Source organism: Bombina bombina, chromosome 7 (assembly GCF_027579735.1).
Source record: "Bombina bombina isolate aBomBom1 chromosome 7, aBomBom1.pri, whole genome shotgun sequence".
NCBI lineage: Eukaryota > Metazoa > Chordata > Amphibia > Anura > Bombinatoridae > Bombina > Bombina bombina.
Genome location: NC_069505.1, coordinates 53,501,477 through 53,521,951, shown reverse-complemented (window position 1 = coordinate 53,521,951; position 20,475 = coordinate 53,501,477). Strand labels below are relative to the sequence as shown.

At 40.2% G+C, this 20,475-nt stretch overlaps 2 protein-coding genes across 7 annotated transcripts in view; one reads left to right on the top strand and one right to left on the bottom strand.

Moving 5' to 3' along the window:
* Nucleotides 1-666, bottom strand: part of TM7SF2 (transmembrane 7 superfamily member 2) — a 24,413-nt gene extending 23,747 nt beyond the window's left edge. The window contains exon 1 of the mRNA XM_053720113.1: nucleotides 599-666. The gene's annotated coding sequence lies outside the window, so the exon portion shown is untranslated. The remainder of the gene's footprint in view (nucleotides 1-598) is intronic.
* Nucleotides 1-20,475, top strand: part of LOC128665868 (pre-mRNA-processing factor 39) — a 727,810-nt gene that overhangs the window by 400,492 nt on the left and 306,843 nt on the right. For 5 of the 6 annotated variants that reach the window (XM_053720108.1, XM_053720111.1, XM_053720107.1 and 2 more), the window contains exon 15: nucleotides 9,906-10,016. The exons of the other annotated variant lie outside the window; for it this stretch is intronic. In XM_053720108.1, coding sequence (XP_053576083.1) covers nucleotides 9,906-10,016 — 111 coding nt within the window. The remainder of the gene's footprint in view (nucleotides 1-9,905; nucleotides 10,017-20,475) is intronic. 6 annotated transcript variants of the gene reach the window in all.

Here is a 20,475-nt window from a genome sequence, read left to right as displayed (position 1 = left end):
ATGTGAGTGTATATAATTGTGTGTATATGCCTAAGTGTGTGTAAGTGTATGTGTGCATATGTGAGTGTATATAAGTGTGTGTGTGTATGTATATATGTCTGCATATAAGTGTGTGAATATGCCTATGTGTATGTATATATGTGTGTGTATATAAGTGTATAAAAGTGTGTATATAAGTATGTGTGTGTATATCCCTGTGTGTGGGTATATGCTTATGTGTATATATGTGTGTGTATATGTGAGTGTATATGAGTGTGTGTGTGTGTATGTATATATATGTAAGTGTATAAAAGTGTGTATATAAGTGTGTGTGTGTATATCCCTGTGTGTGGGTATATGCTTATGTGTATGTATGTGTGTGTATATATGTGTATACATGTCTGCACGTGTGTACATACTATGTGACTAAATTTTACAAACACATTATATAATCACTGTTTAATATAAATACAGCTATATGTATACACCTAAAATGAATGTGTACTACTACACATAATGATAAATGCACACTCTTCTATCTAACAGTAAACATGCACCACTTACATATTCTACCATCTGTACATATACACATCAGTAAACATACAGCTGAGACACATACCTGCTGAATCTCCCTGGGACACTTAGGTCAGTGCACTGTACCTTTAAATCCTGACAGCTCACCCTTGCTCTCTTCCTATAATGTCACTACCAGTAGCAGCCAATTACCAGTTAAGATCTCTGCCTTCCTTCCAATCGGTGAAAAAAATAGGAATTAAGCAACCAATCGACAGTGTCATAGTCTCTGACCATTACTGGTAGCGACCCATGATTGGGTGAAAGGGTTTCTATGGGAACTGAAGGTGCCGCCCACAATAGCAGTCAGGCTTGTCTGTCTTGCCGCAAGCTCAGTTGTTTCTAGTAACGTTAGTAAGTGGAATCTGCGCAGACTCAGTAAATGAATATTATTAACTCTTTATAGGATAGCTCAGTAATACTGAATATACATATGTATAGTACCCATACCAATTAAAGGGACAGTGATATGGAATAATAAAATGCACTTTTTTTATTATTAACATTAAAATTAAGCATTTCTGTCATTTAGTGAAAGAGCAGCTATTCACTGTCTTGAAAATATTTTTGCAAGAATAAAATAAATAAAAGAACGTTGTTGAAAACATCAGTAAGTGCATGTTTGGCAACATTGTATAACTAGGGCTAGGTTTACACCTAGCTGGTAAAAACTGTTCTATTGGTGGATAGGGACACACCTTTATGAGCATGTGAACGTTTCATTTAGCATGGGAACTTTGTTATAATGCTATAAATAAAGTGATATTATGCATGAACACGACTGGGGGTGAGGGGGGCATGAAACCCAAAATGTTTATTTCTTAACCCCTTAGTGGCCACAACAGTTTTCTATTTTCTGACCATTTGCGACCAAGGCTATTTTTACATTTCTGCGGTGTTTGTGTTTAGCTGTAATTTTCCTCTTACTCATTTACTGTACCCACAGATATATTAGATACCGTTTTTCTCGCAATTACATGGACTTTCTAAAGATATCATTATTTTCATCATATCTTATAATCTATACTATAATTGCGTTTGTAATGTCCGTCGGCAGTTGCACACGCATCCTCACTGGAATGTTGGCAGCGTGAGGACAAAAAAATTCACTTGGATGCAGCAAAGCTGCATCCAGGTGAATTCCGAAAATGGCAGGGTGGTGAAAGAATCCACCGAAGGTGAATTCTGCCATTTTCGCAATCCACCGGGATGCAGCGAAGGCAAACGGAGCATTACAAAAGCAACACATAATCGCCCACATTAAAGTATTTAAAAAAAATAATAATAACCGCCCACATCAAGTATTAAAAAAAAAACATCGCCCACATGAAATATAACAAAAAAATCCTACGCAAAGTATTAACTCCTAAACCGCAAACCCCCCCACATCGCAATAAACCTATTTACCCTATTAACCCCTAAACTGCAAAACCCCTACATCGCAATAAACCTATTTAACCTATTAACCCCTAAACCCCTACATCGCAATAAACCTGTTTACCCTATTCAACCCTAAACCCCTACATAGCAATAAACCTATTTACCCTATTAAACCCTAAACCGCAAAACCCCTACATCGCAATAAACCTATTTAACTTATTAACCCTTTAAACCGACAAAACCCACAACGCAAATAACTATTTAAATAACTAAGTACAGTACACTAACCTAACACCCCCTAACCTAACACCCCATTAAATAAACCCAAATTACCTAAACTAATATATTCTAAAGTTACAAAAAATAAAAAAGGCTAACATTACAGAAAATAAAAAATCAAATTACCAAATTTAACAAAATTAAACCTAATCCCTATGAAAAAAACAAAAAAAAACCAAAATAAAAACACCCCCTACTCTAATAATAAACTACCAGTAGCCCTTAAAAGGGCTTTTTGCAGGGCATTGCCCCAAGATAATCAGCTCTTTTTCAAGAAAATACACAAAGCCACCCCTAACAGTAACCCCCCACCCCCACCCACTTGCTCTCATGCTATTGGCTAATTTAAATAGCCAATAGGATTTGAGTAGCTTTCATCCTATTGGCTGATTTGAATTGGAAAAATTAAATCAGCCAATAGGAATTTAAAGGACGCCATCTTTAATCGCATACCTTGAATTCACTATTCAGTGTACGGCGGAGATCGTACGAAGAGGATCCTCCACGCTCCATGGCTCAGCGGTCGCCGGTCTTCAGTGCCAAAATCGCTGGTCTTCAGCTCTGCGGTCTTCAGCTCCGCTCAGCGCAGGATGTTCCTGGAAGAAGAAGCGGTTGCGCTTGGAAGAAGACTTCACCGCCTGGAACAGGACCTTCTCCGCCGGACTTTAGCAACCGTGAGTACCAACCTGGGGGCTAGATTTAGGATTTTTTAAGGGTTTTTTGGGGGGATTTGTTTTATTTAGATTAGGGATGGGCAGAAAGAGCTAAATGCCCTTTTAAGGGCGATGCCCAAACAAATGCCCTTTTAAGGACAATGGGTAGTTTAGGTTTTTTAGTGTTAGGTTCTTTTATTTAGGGGGGTGGGGGGGGTTTAATGTTAGGTGGGACTTTGTATATTTTTTGCTGATTATTTTGGGGCAATGCCCTGCAAAAAGTCTTTTTTAGGACTACTGGTAGTTTATTATTAGAGTAGGGGGTGTTTTTATTTTGGGGGGGTCTTTTTTATTTTAATAGGGATTAAGTTTCATTTTGTTTAATTTGGTAATTTGATTTTTTTTATTTTCTGTAATGTTAGCTTTTTTTAATTTTTTGTAACCTTAGTTTTTTTTTATTTTTTGTAACTTTAGAATGTATTAGTTTAGGTAATTTGGGTTTATTTAATGGGGTGTTAGGTTAGGGGTTGTTAGGTTAGGGGTTGTTAGGTTAGGGGGTGTTAGGTTAGTGTACTGTACTTAGTTATTTAAATAGTTATTTGCGTTGTGGGTTTTGGCGGTTTAAAGGGTTAATAAGTTAAATAGGTTTATTGTGATGTAGGGGTTTAGGGGTTAATAGGGTAAATAGGTTTATTGCAATGTAGGGGTTTTGCGGTTTAGGGGTTAATAAGTTAAATAGGTTTACTGCGATGTAGGGGTTTTGCGGTTTAGGGGTTAATAGGGTAAATAGGTTTATTGCAATGTAGGGGTTTTGCTGTTTAGGGGTTAATAGGGTAAATAGGTTTATTGCAATGTAGCAGTTTTGCGGTTTAGGGGTTAATAAGGTAAATAGGTTTATTGCGATGTAGGAGTTTAGGGGTTAATAGGGTAAATAGGTTTATTGCGATGTGGGGTTTTTGCGGTTTAGGGGTTAATAGGGTAAATGGGTTTATAAGGTAAATAGGTTTATTGCGATGTGGGGGTTTTGCGGTTTAGGGGTTAATAGGGTAAATGGGTTTATTGCGATGTGGGGTTTTTGCGGTTTAGGGGTTAATAGGGTAAATAAGTTTATTGCGATGTAGGAGATTTGCGGTTTAGGGGTTAATAAAGTAAATAGGTTTATTGCGATGTAGGGGTTTTGCGGTTTAGGGGTTAATAGGGTAAATAGGTTTATTGCGATGTAGGCATTTTGCGGTTTAGGAGTTAAGAGGGTAAATAGGTTTTATTGCGATGTGGGGGTTTAGGGGTAAATAGGTTTATTGCGATGTAGGCATTTTGCGCTTTAGGGGTTAAGAGGGTAAAGAGGTTTATTGTGATGTGGGGGTTTTGCGGTTTAGGGGTTAATAGGGTAATTAGGTGTACATTGTTTCTACATCTGTAGTTTAAAAAATAATTAGACTGCCCTCTGGGCAGGCTTATCGACTAGTTTGCTATAAAAACAATTATAAAATATGAGGAAAAAATGAAAAAAACACACTTTTTCTAACTTTGACCCCCAAAATCTGTTACACATCTACAATCACCAAAAAACACCCATGCTAAATAGTTTCTAAATTTTGTTCTGAGTTTAGAAATACACAATGTTTACATGTTCTTTGCTTTTTTTTGCAAGTTATAGGGCAATAACTACAAGTAGCACTTTGCTATTTCCAAATCATTTTTGTTTTTTCACAATTAGCGCTAGTTACATTGGAACACTATCTGTCAGGAATCCCTGAATAACCCTTCACATGTATATATTTTTTTTAGTAAAAACAAAAAAAAGTATTGATCTAGGCCAACTTTGGTTTATTTCATGCCCCCATTTCACCGCCAAATGCGATCAAATAAAAAAAAGTTGTTTACTTTTTCACAAACTTTAGGTTTCTCACTGAAATGATTTACAAACAGCTTGTGCAATTATGTTACAAATGGTTGTAGATGCTTCTCTGGGATCCCTTTTGTTCAGAAATAGCAGACATATATGGCTTTGGCATTGCTTTTCGGTAATTAGAAGGCCGCTAAATGCCACTGCGCAGAAAGTCTGCCAGTACTAAAATAAAAGTATTTTTGTCATTTTTAAAATATATATATATATATATATATATATATATATATATATATATATATATATATATATATATTCTGCTGTGTAGGATCCCCCTTAGCCCCCAACCTCATTAATCGCCCCCAAAGAGCTCTCTAACCCTCCCCCCACTAACTATTTTCCACCATTTTGGGTACTGGCAGCTGTCTGCCAGTACCCACTTTGCATTTAAATGTTTTTGTTTTTTATATATATAAACCACTATTTTTCTGTAGTGTAGCTGCCCCCCTCCCAGACCTATTTTGAAAAATGATTTCCCCCCTCTTCTCCCACCCACAATCACCACCCACCATTGTAAAATGTCTAATTACCGGATTGCGGGTGCTTGCGCACTCCTGCACGCACCCAACAATCTTTTCCGACTGCTGGCCTGAAGATTGCCAGCGATAGGCCGTCCACCCGCCTCCCTGCAGCTGCTACCACCCACCAGCGATCGGCACCATCGCTAGCCGATGCAGAGAGGGCCACAGAGTGGCTCTCTCTGCATCGGTCTTGGAAAAAAGGTATTGCAGTGATGCCTCAATATCGAGGCATCACTGCAATACCTTAAAAACTGCTTGAAGCGATCAGGATCGCTTCCAGAGCTTCAAACCCCAGAGGACGTGCCAATGGAGGACGTGCTTGGTCGTTAAGGGGTTAAAGTGATATGAAACACTTTTTTTTCATGATTCAGATAGAATATACCACTTTAAACAACTTTCCAGCACTACTGGGTGCTGGCTGAGCACTCAGCACATCCAGTGAGCCAATGACAAAAGGCTTATATGTGCAGGCACAAATCAGCAGCTTACTCCCAGTAATGTGTTGCTACTCCTAAGCCTACCTAGGTATACTTTTCAACAAAGGATACCAAGAGAATTAAATCCATTATATAATATAATTAAATTTGATAGTTGTTTAAAATGATATGTTCTATCTGATCCATGAGAGAAAATATTTGGGTTTCATGCCCATTTAATTTAGAGAGCCTATTATAAAAATAAAAAATATCTTCCCAATTCACTTCTGTTATCAGATTTACTTTGTTCTCATTGCATTTGTTGAAGAGGATACCTGTGTAGTTAGCGTGCACCTGCCTGGGGCACTATCTCGCAGCAGGTTTGCAAGAAAGCTTTTAACAGTGTTATATACATTTTGAGTACTAGATGGCAGCAGTGTTTGCGCAATGAATAACATTTTTTGAAGTGCTCTTGCAAAACTGCTGATAGGTAGTGCTACAGACGTTCACACTACCCACCTAGATATGCTTTTCAACAAAGAATACAATTAGAATTATGTTAATTTTATAACAGAAATAAATTGATTTTTTTTAAATTGTATGTTCTATTGCAATTATCTCCTTCAGGATTGGGAATTTTAGAGAAGAATTTGTCCAAAATAGTGGAGGATTTTTAGCATTTTTGCTATCACTCCATTTAAACAGAAACAGAGCCTTGTCTTTTTTATTTACTATATATATTTATATATATATATATATATATATATATATATATATATATATATATATATATATATATATACACAGTTGTGCTCATAAGTTTACATACCCTGGCAGAATTTATGTTTTCTTGGCCATTTTCAGAGAATATGAATGATAACACAAAAACTTTTCTTGGGCCCCTATTTATCAAAGGTCTTGCGGACCTGATCCGACAGTGCGGATCAGGTCCGCAAGACCTCGCTGAATGCGGAGAGCAGTACGCTCTCCGTATTCAGCATTGCACCAGCAGCTCACAAGAGCTGCTGGTGCAACGCCGCCCCCTGCTGACTCGCGGCAGGTATGTAAACTTTTGATCAGGGTCATTTGGGTAGTTTCTGTTGTAATTATGATTTAAAAAGAGTAAACACAGTTGATTGATAATTAATGGCTTCAGCCAAACACTAACCATGAGTGAAAGAAAAGTTTTTGTGTTCTCATTCATATTCTCTGAAAAATGGCCAAGAAATCATAAATTCTGCCAGGGTATGTAAACTTATGAGCACAACTGTATGTATGTGTATATATATATATATATATATATATATATATATATTAATCCAACAAAAGCAGCAACAAGCCAGGATTTGCATCAAAACAAAAAGTCAAATTTATTGACGTTTCAGGGATATATTTTCCCCTTCTTCAGAATAACTTCATCACACAAACATGGTTCTTATATAGTGCTCAAATTAGTTACCTCCTCCTTCTTGTGGAAAAAGGCGCCAAAACTTACATCATTTACATCGATATTACGTTACATACATGTGATCAATGAACTGGAAGCTACCTTTCTTTCACTTCCGTTGCACGAGAAACAATATATTAAGTGACTTCACACTTCTAAAAATTCTTATCACATCATATTCATCAATGTACAAAAATAGGCATACAACTCGAAGCCATGTGTTATATCTATATATAGACAAAACGTGTTACTGGATGTTTACCAATTACGTCACATCCATTTTTCAGATACCGGATAGTTACAAAAGAACCTTAATTGATTCTGTCATGGAACAGCTAAAGGATACCACACAAGAAAACCTCTTACAGAAAAAAAGTAAAGGACAGTAATGTGGACAACATTATTATGACCACTACGTTTGCCCCTAACACAGCCAAAGTGGCACAATCTATCAGCGAATTCTGGCATATTCTGATATCAGATTCGAAATTAAAATACACCAACAATGTCACCCCTGTCATTGGATATAAACGAAATAGCAACCTAAGGGACCTTCTAGTCATCACAGACCTAACCAAATGTTATAGGAAAGATAGTACATTAGCGGGGTCACACAAAGGATGTTGCAAATGCCCGAATTGTACTACCTGCAATGGATTGATTGCAACGAAGAAATGTAACCATCCTCACAACAACAAGAGATATATGATAAGACATTCCATCACGTGTACCACAAGATATGTGGTATATATGCTGATCTGTCCATGCGGAAAGCATTATGTAGGAAAGACCCAGGGGCCTATCCGAGAACGCATGGCTAACCACAGGATGGCAATAAGACAAGCAACCAAGAAAGGTCAATCTGAACAGCCGGTGGCACGCCATTGGATGGAAGCCAAGCATCCAGTTGCATCAGTCAGGTTGATTCTGATTGATCATATCCCCAAACCAGTACGTGGTGGAGAAAGAAATAAACTGCTTCTCTGGAGGGAGGCAGAATGGATGTTCAGGCTGGACACTATCTATCCTAAAGGCTTGAATTCTATGCCCGATTTTGGTTGTTTAACAATAAGGATCACTAGTGTTGAATGGTTTTGTTGGGAAGGAAGAGTGGTCATTATTGGGGGCATGATGGGGTTCCTTTCTATCTTTAGATGGGAAGAGGATCCTTATTCTATGCCTTTTGTTATCAGATGTGCGCTAGTGGATTTGATGGATCCACACGTTCACATGTTAACACCCTAGACCAGAGTATTCCATCCTCTCCGTTTAAACCGTACCTAGTTGATTCCTGTCAAAAGTGCTAAATGGAATGAGACATGTTACCTTGAAATAACTAGATAGTGATATGATATATTAACTAGTCACAACTAGAATATTATAAAGTTGTTAATGTGTGAAGGCATGTCATTGCAGGTGTTACATAGAGATCTATTTTCTGGACCAATACTTGTGTATAGTGTGATTATAATGTTATGTATGAATACTTGTTATGTTTTGCTATTATATCACTATGTGTACACAGTTTGATCACAATTTAAATCAATTTTTCAGCTATACGAATGCATACAACACAAAAAGAAATACATGTGTGTGTGTATATATATATATATATATATATATATATATATATATATATATATATATATATATATATATGTATATAAAACATACCTAAACATAATGGAGATTTAGGTTTTGTTAAAATTTAAGTCATTGTTTGTATACAAACACAGGATTGACCTGAAGTGATGCGTAATGCAAGTTCCGGTATCTGAAAAACGAATGTGACATAATTGGTAAACATCCGGTGACACGGTTTGTCTATATATGGATATAACAGATGGCTTTGAGTTGTATGCCTATTTTGGTTTAAAGTACACTCAGTACATTGATGAATATGATGTGATAATAATATTTAGATGTGCTAAGTCACTTAATATATTGTTACTCGTGCACCGGAAGTGAAAGAAAGGTAGCTTCCAACGTAATACCGGAAATTATGTAAGTTTTGGCGCCTTTTTTCTCAAGAAGGAGGCGGTAACTAGCTTGTTTGAGCACTATATAAGCACCATGTTTGTGTGATGAAGTTATTCTGAAGAAGGGAAAAATATATCCCCGAAACGTCAATAAATTGGACTTTTTGTTTTGATGCAAATCCTGGTTTGTTGCTGCTTTTTTGGATTACTATTATTTTCAAGTTAAACAGCTAGGTAGTTGCCTTCAGGAGGGCGGATTCATACTTGGGGGTCAATTTATCAAGCTCCAAAGACTAAAGACCACCGCGCCATAACCTGTCCCCCTGCACGGAGGCGGCGGACAGAAATCAACCTGATCGAATACAATCGGGCTGATTGGCACCCCCTGCTAGCGGCCGATTGGCCGCGAATCTGCAGTTGGCGGCATTGCACCAGCAGTTCACAAGAACTGCTGGTGCAAAGATAAATGCCGACAGCGTATGCTGTCAGCATTTATCGATGTGCAGCGGACATGATACACTACATCGTATCATGTCTGCTTGCACGTTAAAAAATTGACCCCTTGGAATTTACATATATTTACACTTGTTGAAGAGCCCCCATTTTGCAGTAGAGTATACCTCCTTCACCTCTGTTTCCTATAGTCCTGGAAACTATAAGATTGTGTATTGTGTCCAGTGTGGATAGAAGACACTAATACCATGAGGGGGTGACACCCTTGATTCATGTGGATTAAGAACATTGTATTAAGAATATGCTTTCTACTCCACAGCCATTGGCTACAAAGGAATCCACCACTGAGAAAAAAAAATCTGTACAGGTCAGAAAAGCACAATCAGGAACAGTGTCGTTTTCTCATAAAGATGCATCAATTCTCCGCACAGTAAGTGAGACCCCTACCATTTTATACTTCTCTTTGTTAAAATTAAAGAAAAGGGAAACTGATCTTTCAGGTCACAACCTTATTGAGCACAGTAAGAACTGAGATTTAAAGGAACAGTCTAGTCAAAATTAAACTTTCATGATTAAGATCGGGCATGCAATTTTAAACAACTTTCTAATTTACATTTCTCATCAAATTTGCTTTGTTCCCTTGGTGGTATTTTCTAGGTAGGCTCAAACTGATTTCTAAAACCATTGAAGACCGCCTCTTAGCTCAGAACATTCTGAAAGTTTTTCACAGTTAGACAGTACTAGTTCATGTGTGTCATATATATAACATTGTGCTGACTCCTGTAGAGTTATTTAGGAGTCTGCACTGATTGGCTAAACTGCATGCCTGTCAAAAGCACTGAGGTAAGGGGCAGTCTACAGAGACTTAGATACAAGGTAATTACAGAGGTAAAAAGTGTATTATTATAACTGTGTTATTTGTGCAAAACTGGGGTTTGGGTAATAAAGAGATTATTTATCTTTTTAAACAATAAAAATTCTGGAGTAGACTGTCCCTTTGAGGTATTTAAAGATAAACACAAACAGACATTGGTAACTGACACCAGGGAAGATTGGTTGCATAAACTGGGACAACTGATAAACACATACAAAAATGACTTGATAGTGTTCAAGAATAGGAAACTGAACACACTGAAAACAGACTATGAGAAAGGAAGAGTCTATAGATGGTTGACCAATTCTAGTGAAAGTGAAGGTAAAGTGGGGCAGTGTGGGATAGGTAGTTGGCTTTATTACAATATATATAACAAAGTCGATACGTTTTTTTTTTTAAATGATTAATGAATATTTTTAATTTTAGTTAGAAATCCTTACTGCTCCGTTCCTCCGCCCCTTTTCTTTTTCCTAGTTGTTTTCTCAATTCTGTGACGTAGACAGCGGTCCCACCCGCTCTCTACGTAGGCATCCATGCTCACTAATGAAATGAGGAGCGGTGCGCATGTGCAATGCACCTCTATATGCAATGGCTAAGACGCTAAATGTAGCGCAGGCACGGTGGATAGAAGGTGCGTTTTGTGTGGGGAGTTGGCCGCCTAACGGCCAGAAAATCAATTGCGCAAATGAGTTGACGTCACCAATAAGAAAGTCGGATACCGGTGTCGGGAGGAGATGGGGTATGTTAAAATCGGATCAAATATCCTGAATAAAAGTTTTATTTTATCATTTAAAAAAAACTCATGAATGAAAGTGGGGTTTATTTTTTATACTAATTACATTGATATTTCCAATACCAATCAACTTTACCTATTATCCTCCTGCTAACAGGAAGTGGCAAAGAGCACCACAGCAGAGTTGTATATATAGCTCCTCCCTTCTCTCCACCCCCAGTCATTCTCTTTGCCTATACTAAGTAATAGGAAGAGGTAAAGTGAAAAAGGTGTTAAAATGATAGTTTTTATTTTCTTCAAGACTTTTTTATTTTAAATGGTACCGGTGAGTACTATTTTTACTCAGGCAGCAGATGGAAGAAGATTTATGCCTGGCGGTTGATGATCTTAGCAGTTGTCACTAAGATCCAGATGAGTTCGCACAGAATGGCTGAGGAGTACTAGAGAAGCTTCAGTGTGGGGAACGTTTTTCATGCTACAAGCATTGAGGTATGTTCAGTCATTTATTTCTGGAGATACTGTGATATTTCAGAACAGGCTGACATAGTTCCCAAGAGGGAAGGTGTAAGCAGTAAACCTATAAATAAGAAGGGGTATTATTGGAGACCTGTGTATGAATTGTTATGGGCTAAATGCAGCAAGAAAATGATGGCAACATGGTTAGACACTGGGGCAGCATAACGTTTTATTGGCACAAACGGTTTTATATTCACTGTTGCTGGGCATTGTGCTGGGATTTTTTCACATGGCTTTAATATTCATTTGGGATACTTAAACCCATATGGCTAGTTTCTATACCGCTTCCTTGCGGTTTTTTAGGCTGAGAGTAAATCGCATATGGTGGGCGGGGCCTAATTTTCGCGCCTCAGATTCACAGTTGATCTTCACAAGAAGGCAGCAAACTTCAGCTTCGCTAACGGAGTCATAGTGAGACTTGCCAGACGCCTGAGGGCAGGGGGTTGTTGTTATTTTTCATAACGTTTTGGGAATAACGTTTTTTCTTATAGGGGGTTAATTTGTCCCTTACTTGTGGTGCAATATTAGGCTATAATATAAGGATATGTGCTAAAATTGTGAGCGTTATAGCATTTTGAAGCAGATTTGGAAAGATTGTGCGCTTTTTTTACTTCTTAAAGGTGCAGTACCGTTTTTCAAACTTGGTGTTTTTTTCAATAAATAAAGTGTTTTCAAGACTTTTTGTGGTTTTTACTAGCCTGTTCAACATGTCTGACATTGAGGAAATTCAATGCTCTATGTGTTTAGAAGCCATTGTGGAACCCCCACTTACATTGTGTCCCTCTTGTACTGAAAGGGCCTTACATTGCAAAGAACATATTTTAGGTGATAAAAGTATGTCTAAGGATGATTCTCAGTCTGAAGAAAATCAGGTTATGCCATCCAATTCTCCCCAAGTATCACAACCTTTAACGCCCACTCAAGCGACGTCAAGTACTTCTATTGCGTCTAATTCTTTTACTCTGCAAGATATGGTTGCAGTTATGTCTACTACCCTTACAGGGGTATTATCTAAACTGCCAGGTTTACAGGGTAAGCGCAGTAGGTCCGGTATTAAGATAAATGCTGAGCCCTCTGATGCTTTATTGGCCATTTCCGATGTACCCTCACAGTGTTCTGATTTGGGGGTCGGGGAATTGCTGTCTGAGGGAGAGCTTTCAGTTTCAGGAAATGTGTTACCTCAGATAGATTCGGACGTGATGTCCTTTAAATTTAAGCTTGAACACCTCCGCCTGCTACTCCCGGAGGTTTTAGCGACTCTGGATGATTGTGACCCTATTGTAATACCACCAGAGAAATTGTGTAAGATGGATAAATATCTAGAGGTACCTACTTACTCTGATGTTTTTCCAGTCCCTAAAAGAATTTCGGACATTGTTACTAAGGAATGGGATAGACCAGGCATTCCGTTCTCTCCCCCTCCTACTTTTAAGAAAATGTTTCCCATATCTGACACCATTCGGGATTCTTGGCAAACGGTCCCTAAGGTGGAGGGAGCTATTTCTACCCTAGCTAAGCATACAGCTATACCTATTGAGGACAGTTGTGCTTTCAAAGATCCTATGGATAAAAAATTAGAGGGTCTTCTAAGGAAATTGTTTATTCATCAGGGTTTTCTTCTACAAGCTATAGCAGTTACTACTGCAGCAGCTTTTTGGTTTGAGGCTCTAGAGGAGTCTCTTAAGATTGAGACCCCATTATATGATATTTTGGATAGAATTAAGGCTCTCAAGCTGGCTAATTCTTTTATTACCGATGCCGCTTTTCAAATTGCTAAATTAGCAGCGAAAAATGCAGGTTTTGCCATTTTAGCGTGTAGAGCGTTATTGCTTAAATCTTGGTCTGCTAATGTGTTATCAAAATATAAGCTTTTAGCTATTCCTTTTAAAGGTAAGACCCTATTCGGGCCTGAATTGAAGGAAATCATTTCTGACATTACTGGAGGTAAAGGTCATGCCCTCCCTCAGGATAAGACTGTTAAGATGAGGGCTAAACAAAATAATTTTGGTTCCTTTCGAAACTTTAAAGGTGGACCCTCTACTTCCTCTTCCGCCACAAAGCAGGAGGGGAATTTTGCGCAATCCAAGTCAGTCTGGAGACCTAACCAGGCCTGGAATAACGGTAAACAAACCAAGAAGCCCGCTGCTGCTACCAAGACAGCATGAAGGGGCAGCCCCCGATCCGGGACCGGATTTAGTAGGGGGCAGACTTTCTCTCTTCGCTCAGGCTTGGGCAAGGGATGTTCAGGATCCCTGGGCATTAGAAATTGTGACCCAGGGGTATCAGCTGGAATTCAAGGAGTTTCTCCCAAGAGGGAGATTTCATCTTTCACGTTTGTCTGTAGACCAGACAAAAAGAGAGGCGTTCTTATGCTGTGTAAAAGACCTCTATACCATGGGAGTAATTTGTCCAGTTCCAAGACTAGAACAGGGACAGGGGTTTTACTCAAATCTGTTCGTGGTTCCCATAAAAGAGGGAACGTTCAGACCGATTTTAGATCTAAAGTGCCTAAACAAATTTCTCAGAGTCCCATCATTCAAGATGGAGACTATACGAACAATTTTACCAATGATCCAGGAGGGTCAATATATGACCACCGTGGGCCTGAAGGATGCGTATCTTCACATTCCTATCCACAAGGATCATCACCAGTTTCTAAGGTTCGCCTTTCTGGATGAACACTATCAGTTTGTGGCCCTTCCTTTCGGGTTGGCCACAGCTCCCAGAATCTTCACAAAGGTGCTAGGGTCCCTTGGACGATATTTTGATTCAGGCGTCAACTTTTCATCTGACCAAATCTCACACAGACATTGTGTTGGCATTTCTAAGAACTCACGGTTGGAAAGTGAATATAGAAAAGAGTTCACTAGTTCCACTAACAAGAGTTCCATTCTTGGGAACTCTGATAGACTCGGTAGACATGAAAATATTTCTGACGGAGGTCAGAAAGTCAAAAATTCTAAATACTTGCCGAGCACTTCAGTCCATTCCTCGGCCATCAGTGGCTCAGTGTATGGAAGTCATTGGATTAATGGTAGCGGCAATGGACATCGTTCATTTGCACGCTTTCATCTCAGACCACTGCAGCTGTGCATGCTCAGACAGTGGAATGGGGATTATGCGAATTTATCTCCTGAGATAAATCTGGATCAAGAGACCAGAGACTCTCTTCTTTGGTGGTTGTCACAGGATCATCTGTCCCAGGGAATGTGCTTTCGCAGGCCAGCATGGGTCATAGTGACGACAGACGCCAGCCTCTTGGGCTGGGGTGCAGTCTGGAATTCCCTGAAGGCTCAGGGTGTTTGGACTCAGGAGGAGTCTCTACTACCAATCAATATTCTGGAACTGAGAGCAATATTCAACGCGCTTCAGGTGTGGCCTCAGTTGGCCTTGGCCAAATTCATAAGATTCCAGTCGGACAATATCACGACTGTACCATATATCAATCATCAAGGAGGAACAAAGAGTTCTCTAGTGATGATAGAGGTTTCAAAGATAATCCGATGGGCGGAGGCTCACTCTTGCCATCTATCAGCAATCTATATCCCAGGAGTAGAGAACTGGGAAGCGGATTTTCTAAGTCGTCGGACTTTTCATCTGGGGGAGTGGGAGCTCCATCCGGAGGTGTTTGCGTCATTGATTCATCAATGGGGCACACCGGAATTGGATCTGATGGCATCTCGTCAGAATGCCAAACTTCCTGGTTACGGGTCCAGGTCAAGGGATCCCCAAGCTGTACTGATAGATGCTCTTGCAGTACCTTGGTCGTTCAACCTGGCTTATTTGTTTCCACCATTTCCTCTCCTGCCTCGTGTGATTGCAAGAATCAAACAGGAGAGAGCCTCGGTAATCCTAATAGCGCCTGCATGGCCCTGCAGGACTTGGTATGCGGATCTAGTGGACATGTCCTCTCTGCCACCGTGGAAACTTCCGTTGAGACAGGACCTTCTCATTCAAGGTCCGTTCCAACATCCAAATCTAAATTCTCTGCAGCTGACTGCCTGGAGATTGAATGCTTGATCTTATCTAAGCGGAGATTCTCTGAGTCGGTCATTGATACTTTGATTCAGGCTCGCAAGCCTGTCACTAGGAAGATTTACCATAAGATATGGCGTAAATATCTTTATTGGTGTGAATCCAAGGGCTGCTCATGGAGTAGGGTTAGGATTCCTAGGATTTAGTCTTTTCTCCAAGAAGGATTGGAGAAGGGATTATCAGCTAGTTCCTTAAAGGGACAAATTTCTGCCTTGTCAATTCTACTACATAAGCGCCTGGCGGATGTCCCAGACGTTCAGTCTTTTTGTCAGGCTTTAATCAGAATCAAGCCTGTGTTTAAACCTATCGCTCCGCCATGGAGTTTGAATTTAGTTCTTAATGTTCTTCAAGGGGTTCCGTTTGAACCCATGCATTCCATAGATATTAAGCTTTTATCTTGGAAAGTTTTGTTTTTAGTTGCTATCTCTGCTGCTGGAAGAGTTTCTGAGCTTTCTGCGTTACAATGTGATTCGCCTTATCTTATATTCCATTCTGATAAGGTGGTTTTGCGTACTAAATCTGGATTCCTTCCTAAGGTTGTTTCAAATAAGAATATTAATCAGGAAATTGTTGTTCCTTCTTTGTGTCCTAATCCTTCTTCTAAGAAGGAGCGTCTGTTACATAACTTGGACGTGGTTCGTGCCTTGAAGTTTTACTTACAAGCGACCAATGATTTCCGTCAAACATCTTCTCTGTTCGTTGTTTATTCTGGAAAGCGTAGGGGTCAAAAAGCTACGGCTGCCTCTCTTTCTTTTTGGCTGAAAAGCATCATCCGCCTGGCATATGAGACTGCTGGACAGCAGCCTCCTGAAAGGGTTACGGCTCATTCTACTAGAGCGGTGGCTTCCACATGGGCTTTTAAAAACGATGCTTCTGTTGAACAGATTTGTAAGGCTGCGACTTGGTCCTCCCTTCATACTTTTTCCAAATTTTCCAAATTTGATACTTTTGCTTCTTCTGAGGGTATTTTTGGGAGAAAAGTTCTTCAAGCAGTGGTGCCTTCCGTTTAGGTATCTGTCTTGTCCCTCCCGTTCATCCGTGTCCTGTTGCTTTGGTATTGTATCCCACAAGTAAGGATGAATCCGTGGACTCGTCGTATCTAGTAGTAAAAAAGGAAATTTATGCTTACCTGATAAATTGATTTCTTCTACGATACGACGAGTCCACGGCCCTCCCTGTCACTTTAGACAGATTATATTTTTGTTTTTCAAAACTTCCGTCACCTCTGCACCTTTTAGCTTTTCTTTTCTCTTCCTATACCTTTGGTCGAATGACTGGGGGTGGAGAGAAGGGAGGAGCTATATATACAGCTCTGCTGTGGTGCTCTTTGCCACTTCCTGTTAGCAGGAGGATAATATCCCACAAGTAAGGATGAATCCGTGGACTCGTCATATCGTAGAAGAAATCAATTTATCAGGTAAGCATAAATTTCCTTTTTGCTATTATATCACTAAGTGTACACAGTTTGATCACAATTTAAATCAATTTCCGGATATACGAATGCATACAACAGATAAAGAAATACACGCATATATATAAATATATATATAAAATATACCTGAACATAATGGAGATTTAGGTTTTGTTAAAATTTAAGTAATTGTTTGTACACAAACACGGCATTGACTGGAAGTGATGCGTAATGCAAGTTCCGGTATCTGAAAAACGAATGTGACATAATTGGTAAACATCCAGTGACACGGTTTGTCTATATATGGATATAACAGATGGCTTTGAGTTGTATGCCTATTTTTGTTTAGAGTAGACTCAGTACATTGATGAATATGATGTGATAATAATTTTTAGATGTGCTATGTCACTTAATATATTGTTACTCGTGCACCGGAAGTGAAAGAAAGGTAGCTTCCAGTTCATTGATCAAATGTATGTAACGTAATACCGGAAATGATGTAAGTTTTGGCGCCTTTTTTCTCAAGAAGGAGGCGGTAACTAGCTTGTTTGAGCACTATATAAGCACCATGTTTGTGTCATGAAGTTATTCTGAAGAAGGGAAAATTATATCCCCGAAACGTCAATAAATTGGACTTTTTGTTTTGCTGCAAATCCTGGTTTCTTGCTGCATTTTTGGATTACTATTATTTTCAAGTTAAACAACTAGGTAGTTGACGTCAGGAGGGCGGATTCATACTTGGGGGTCAATTTATCAAGCTCCATGCGGAGCTTGATGCCCCGTGTTTCCAGTGAGCCTTCAGGCTCCCTGGAAACAGAGGTTGTAAAGCAGCGGTCTAAAGACCACCGCGCCATAACCTGTCCCCCTGCACGGAGGCGGCGGACAGAAATCAACCCGATCGAATACAATCGGGCTGATTGGCTGCAAATCTGCAGGGGGCGGCATTGCACCAGCAGTTCACAAGAACTGCTGGTGCAAAGATAAATGCCGACAGCGTATGCTGTCGGCATTTATCGATGTGCAGCGGACATGATACACTACATCGTATCATGTCCGCTCGCATGTTAATTAATTGACCCCTTGGAATTTACATATATTTACACTTGTTGAAGAGCCCCCATTTTGCAGTAGAGTATACCTCCTTCACCTCTGTTTCCTATAGTCCTGGAAAACTATAAGATTGTGTATTGTGTCCAGTGTGGATAGAAGACACTAATACCATGAGGGGGCGACACCCTTGATTCATGTGGATTAAGAACATTGTATTAAGAATATGCTTTCTACTCCACAGCCATTGGCTACAGAGGAATCCACCACTGAGAAAAAAAAATCTGTACAGGTCAGAAAAGCACAATCAGGAACAGTGTCGTTTTCTCATAAAGATGCATCAATTCAGGGAACTCGGAGGCCTTCCTGCTATCCTTGGATGCAGAGAAGGCCTTCGACAGAGTGGAATGGAGTCATCTTATGGACACATTGCAACGCTTTGGTTTTGCGGGATCGTTCCTTACTTATATAGGGAACATTTACACAGCTCCGTGGATCCATGTCATGGCTAACGGTTTATTCTCCCCCCGTATTTCATTACAAAGAGGCACACGACAGGGGTGTCCTCTGTCCCCACTCCTCTTTAACATGGCCCTAGAACCGCTGGCCATCAAACTACGTTCGTCATACCCAGGCATCCAACTTGGTAAGGAGAGCCTACACCTCGCCTTGTATGCGGATGACATGCTCCTATTTGTTGAGCACCCAGCGAAATACATCCCAAAGATACTAGCGACAATTGATGCTTTCGGGTCGTTCTCAGGCTACAGAGTAAATGAAACCAAGTCAGAAATTCTGTGGCTCCGGAAGCATAAAAATCGACTGATCTCCTACCCATTCCAGGAGGCTAAACCCACCTTAACCTACCTGGGTATTCACTTGTCATCTTCCATCCAGACCCTATATTACGATAATATAACCCAGGCGTGTCGTGAAGCTGCGAATACGATGGAGGGCTGGAGAAACCTGCCACTCTCCCTCTCTGGGCGCATAAATCTGGTCAAAATGGTGATTTTGCCACGGCTGCTATACCCACTACTTATGCTCCCATTTCTGATCTCCAGAAAAGATATGGCGGAATACAACCGGGCCCTCTCACGATTCTTGTGGAAGGGAGGCAAGTCGAGAATAGCTATGGCAAAACTATATGCACACCCTTCAAGCGGAGGGTTGGGATTACCCAACCTCAGGTTATATAACTGGGCATCACTTGGCCGCCTCATGATTGATTGGCAACTACAAACAAGGCATTTCTACTCCCCTGAATTAGAGAGACAGGCCCTGGGGGGGCTTTGCCTACCGGTCCTACCCTTTGCCCACTCCACTAGTCCCCATGCGGCACTAAAGGATAACCTCCTCTACAAAGACACACTGAAGGCTTGGCAACTAGCCCTCAGTCACGTCTGCCGCCGCTGCGTGGCGCCCAGAATGATCCCGTTGCGAAATAATCCTGACTTCCCCCCGGGTACGTACTCCTCCCCCTTTGTCCTGTGGGATGCTAGGGGACTATGTTGTGTGGGAGATGCCCTGGACCTTACCAGGAAATGCATTAAATCATTCACCGATTTGCAGGCCCAATTTGGGCTACCACGAGCTCACTTCTATGCCTATCTGCAAATGAGGCATTATATTGACCAACTGATGAGAGACGACCCACAATTCTGGGAACCGCATGCATTTGCCTTGACAGTAGCCTCATTTAAAATGGGCAACTTTGCAATCTCGGGAATATATAGATCACTTTTATACCATATTGAATCTGAAAACTTAACCCGGTTGGTGGATAAGTGGACTAGAAGTGTGGTGAGGGACGATCTTGCGGAGCTCATTCAGCAGAGCGTGATGAGCGCTCGAAGAGCGACTATGTCCATGTCCCTCAGAGAATCCCAGATCAGAATGCTACACAGGGACTATATCATCCCTCGTCGGTTAGCTAAGTGGAGAGCTGAAACAAGGAATGAATGCAGCAAATGTAAATTGTGCGATCCAGACTTTCTCCATTTTTTTCACACATGCCCTAAAGTCAACCAGTTTTGGGGTAAGATTGCCTTCTGGGTTACGAGAGTCATTAAACTGAGAGTCCAGATAGATGTGGAACAGATTTGCTTCCTAGAATGGCGTGACCACCATCTCACGGATACCCCCTTACTTGATACTATCATCTTAGCTGCTAGGAAGGTCATTCTGGGAGTCTGGACGGAGGACTCTGCTCCTAGCTTTAGCTCTTTTAAACACCGCTTACACAAACAACTGCTCATTGAGCAACTAGACAC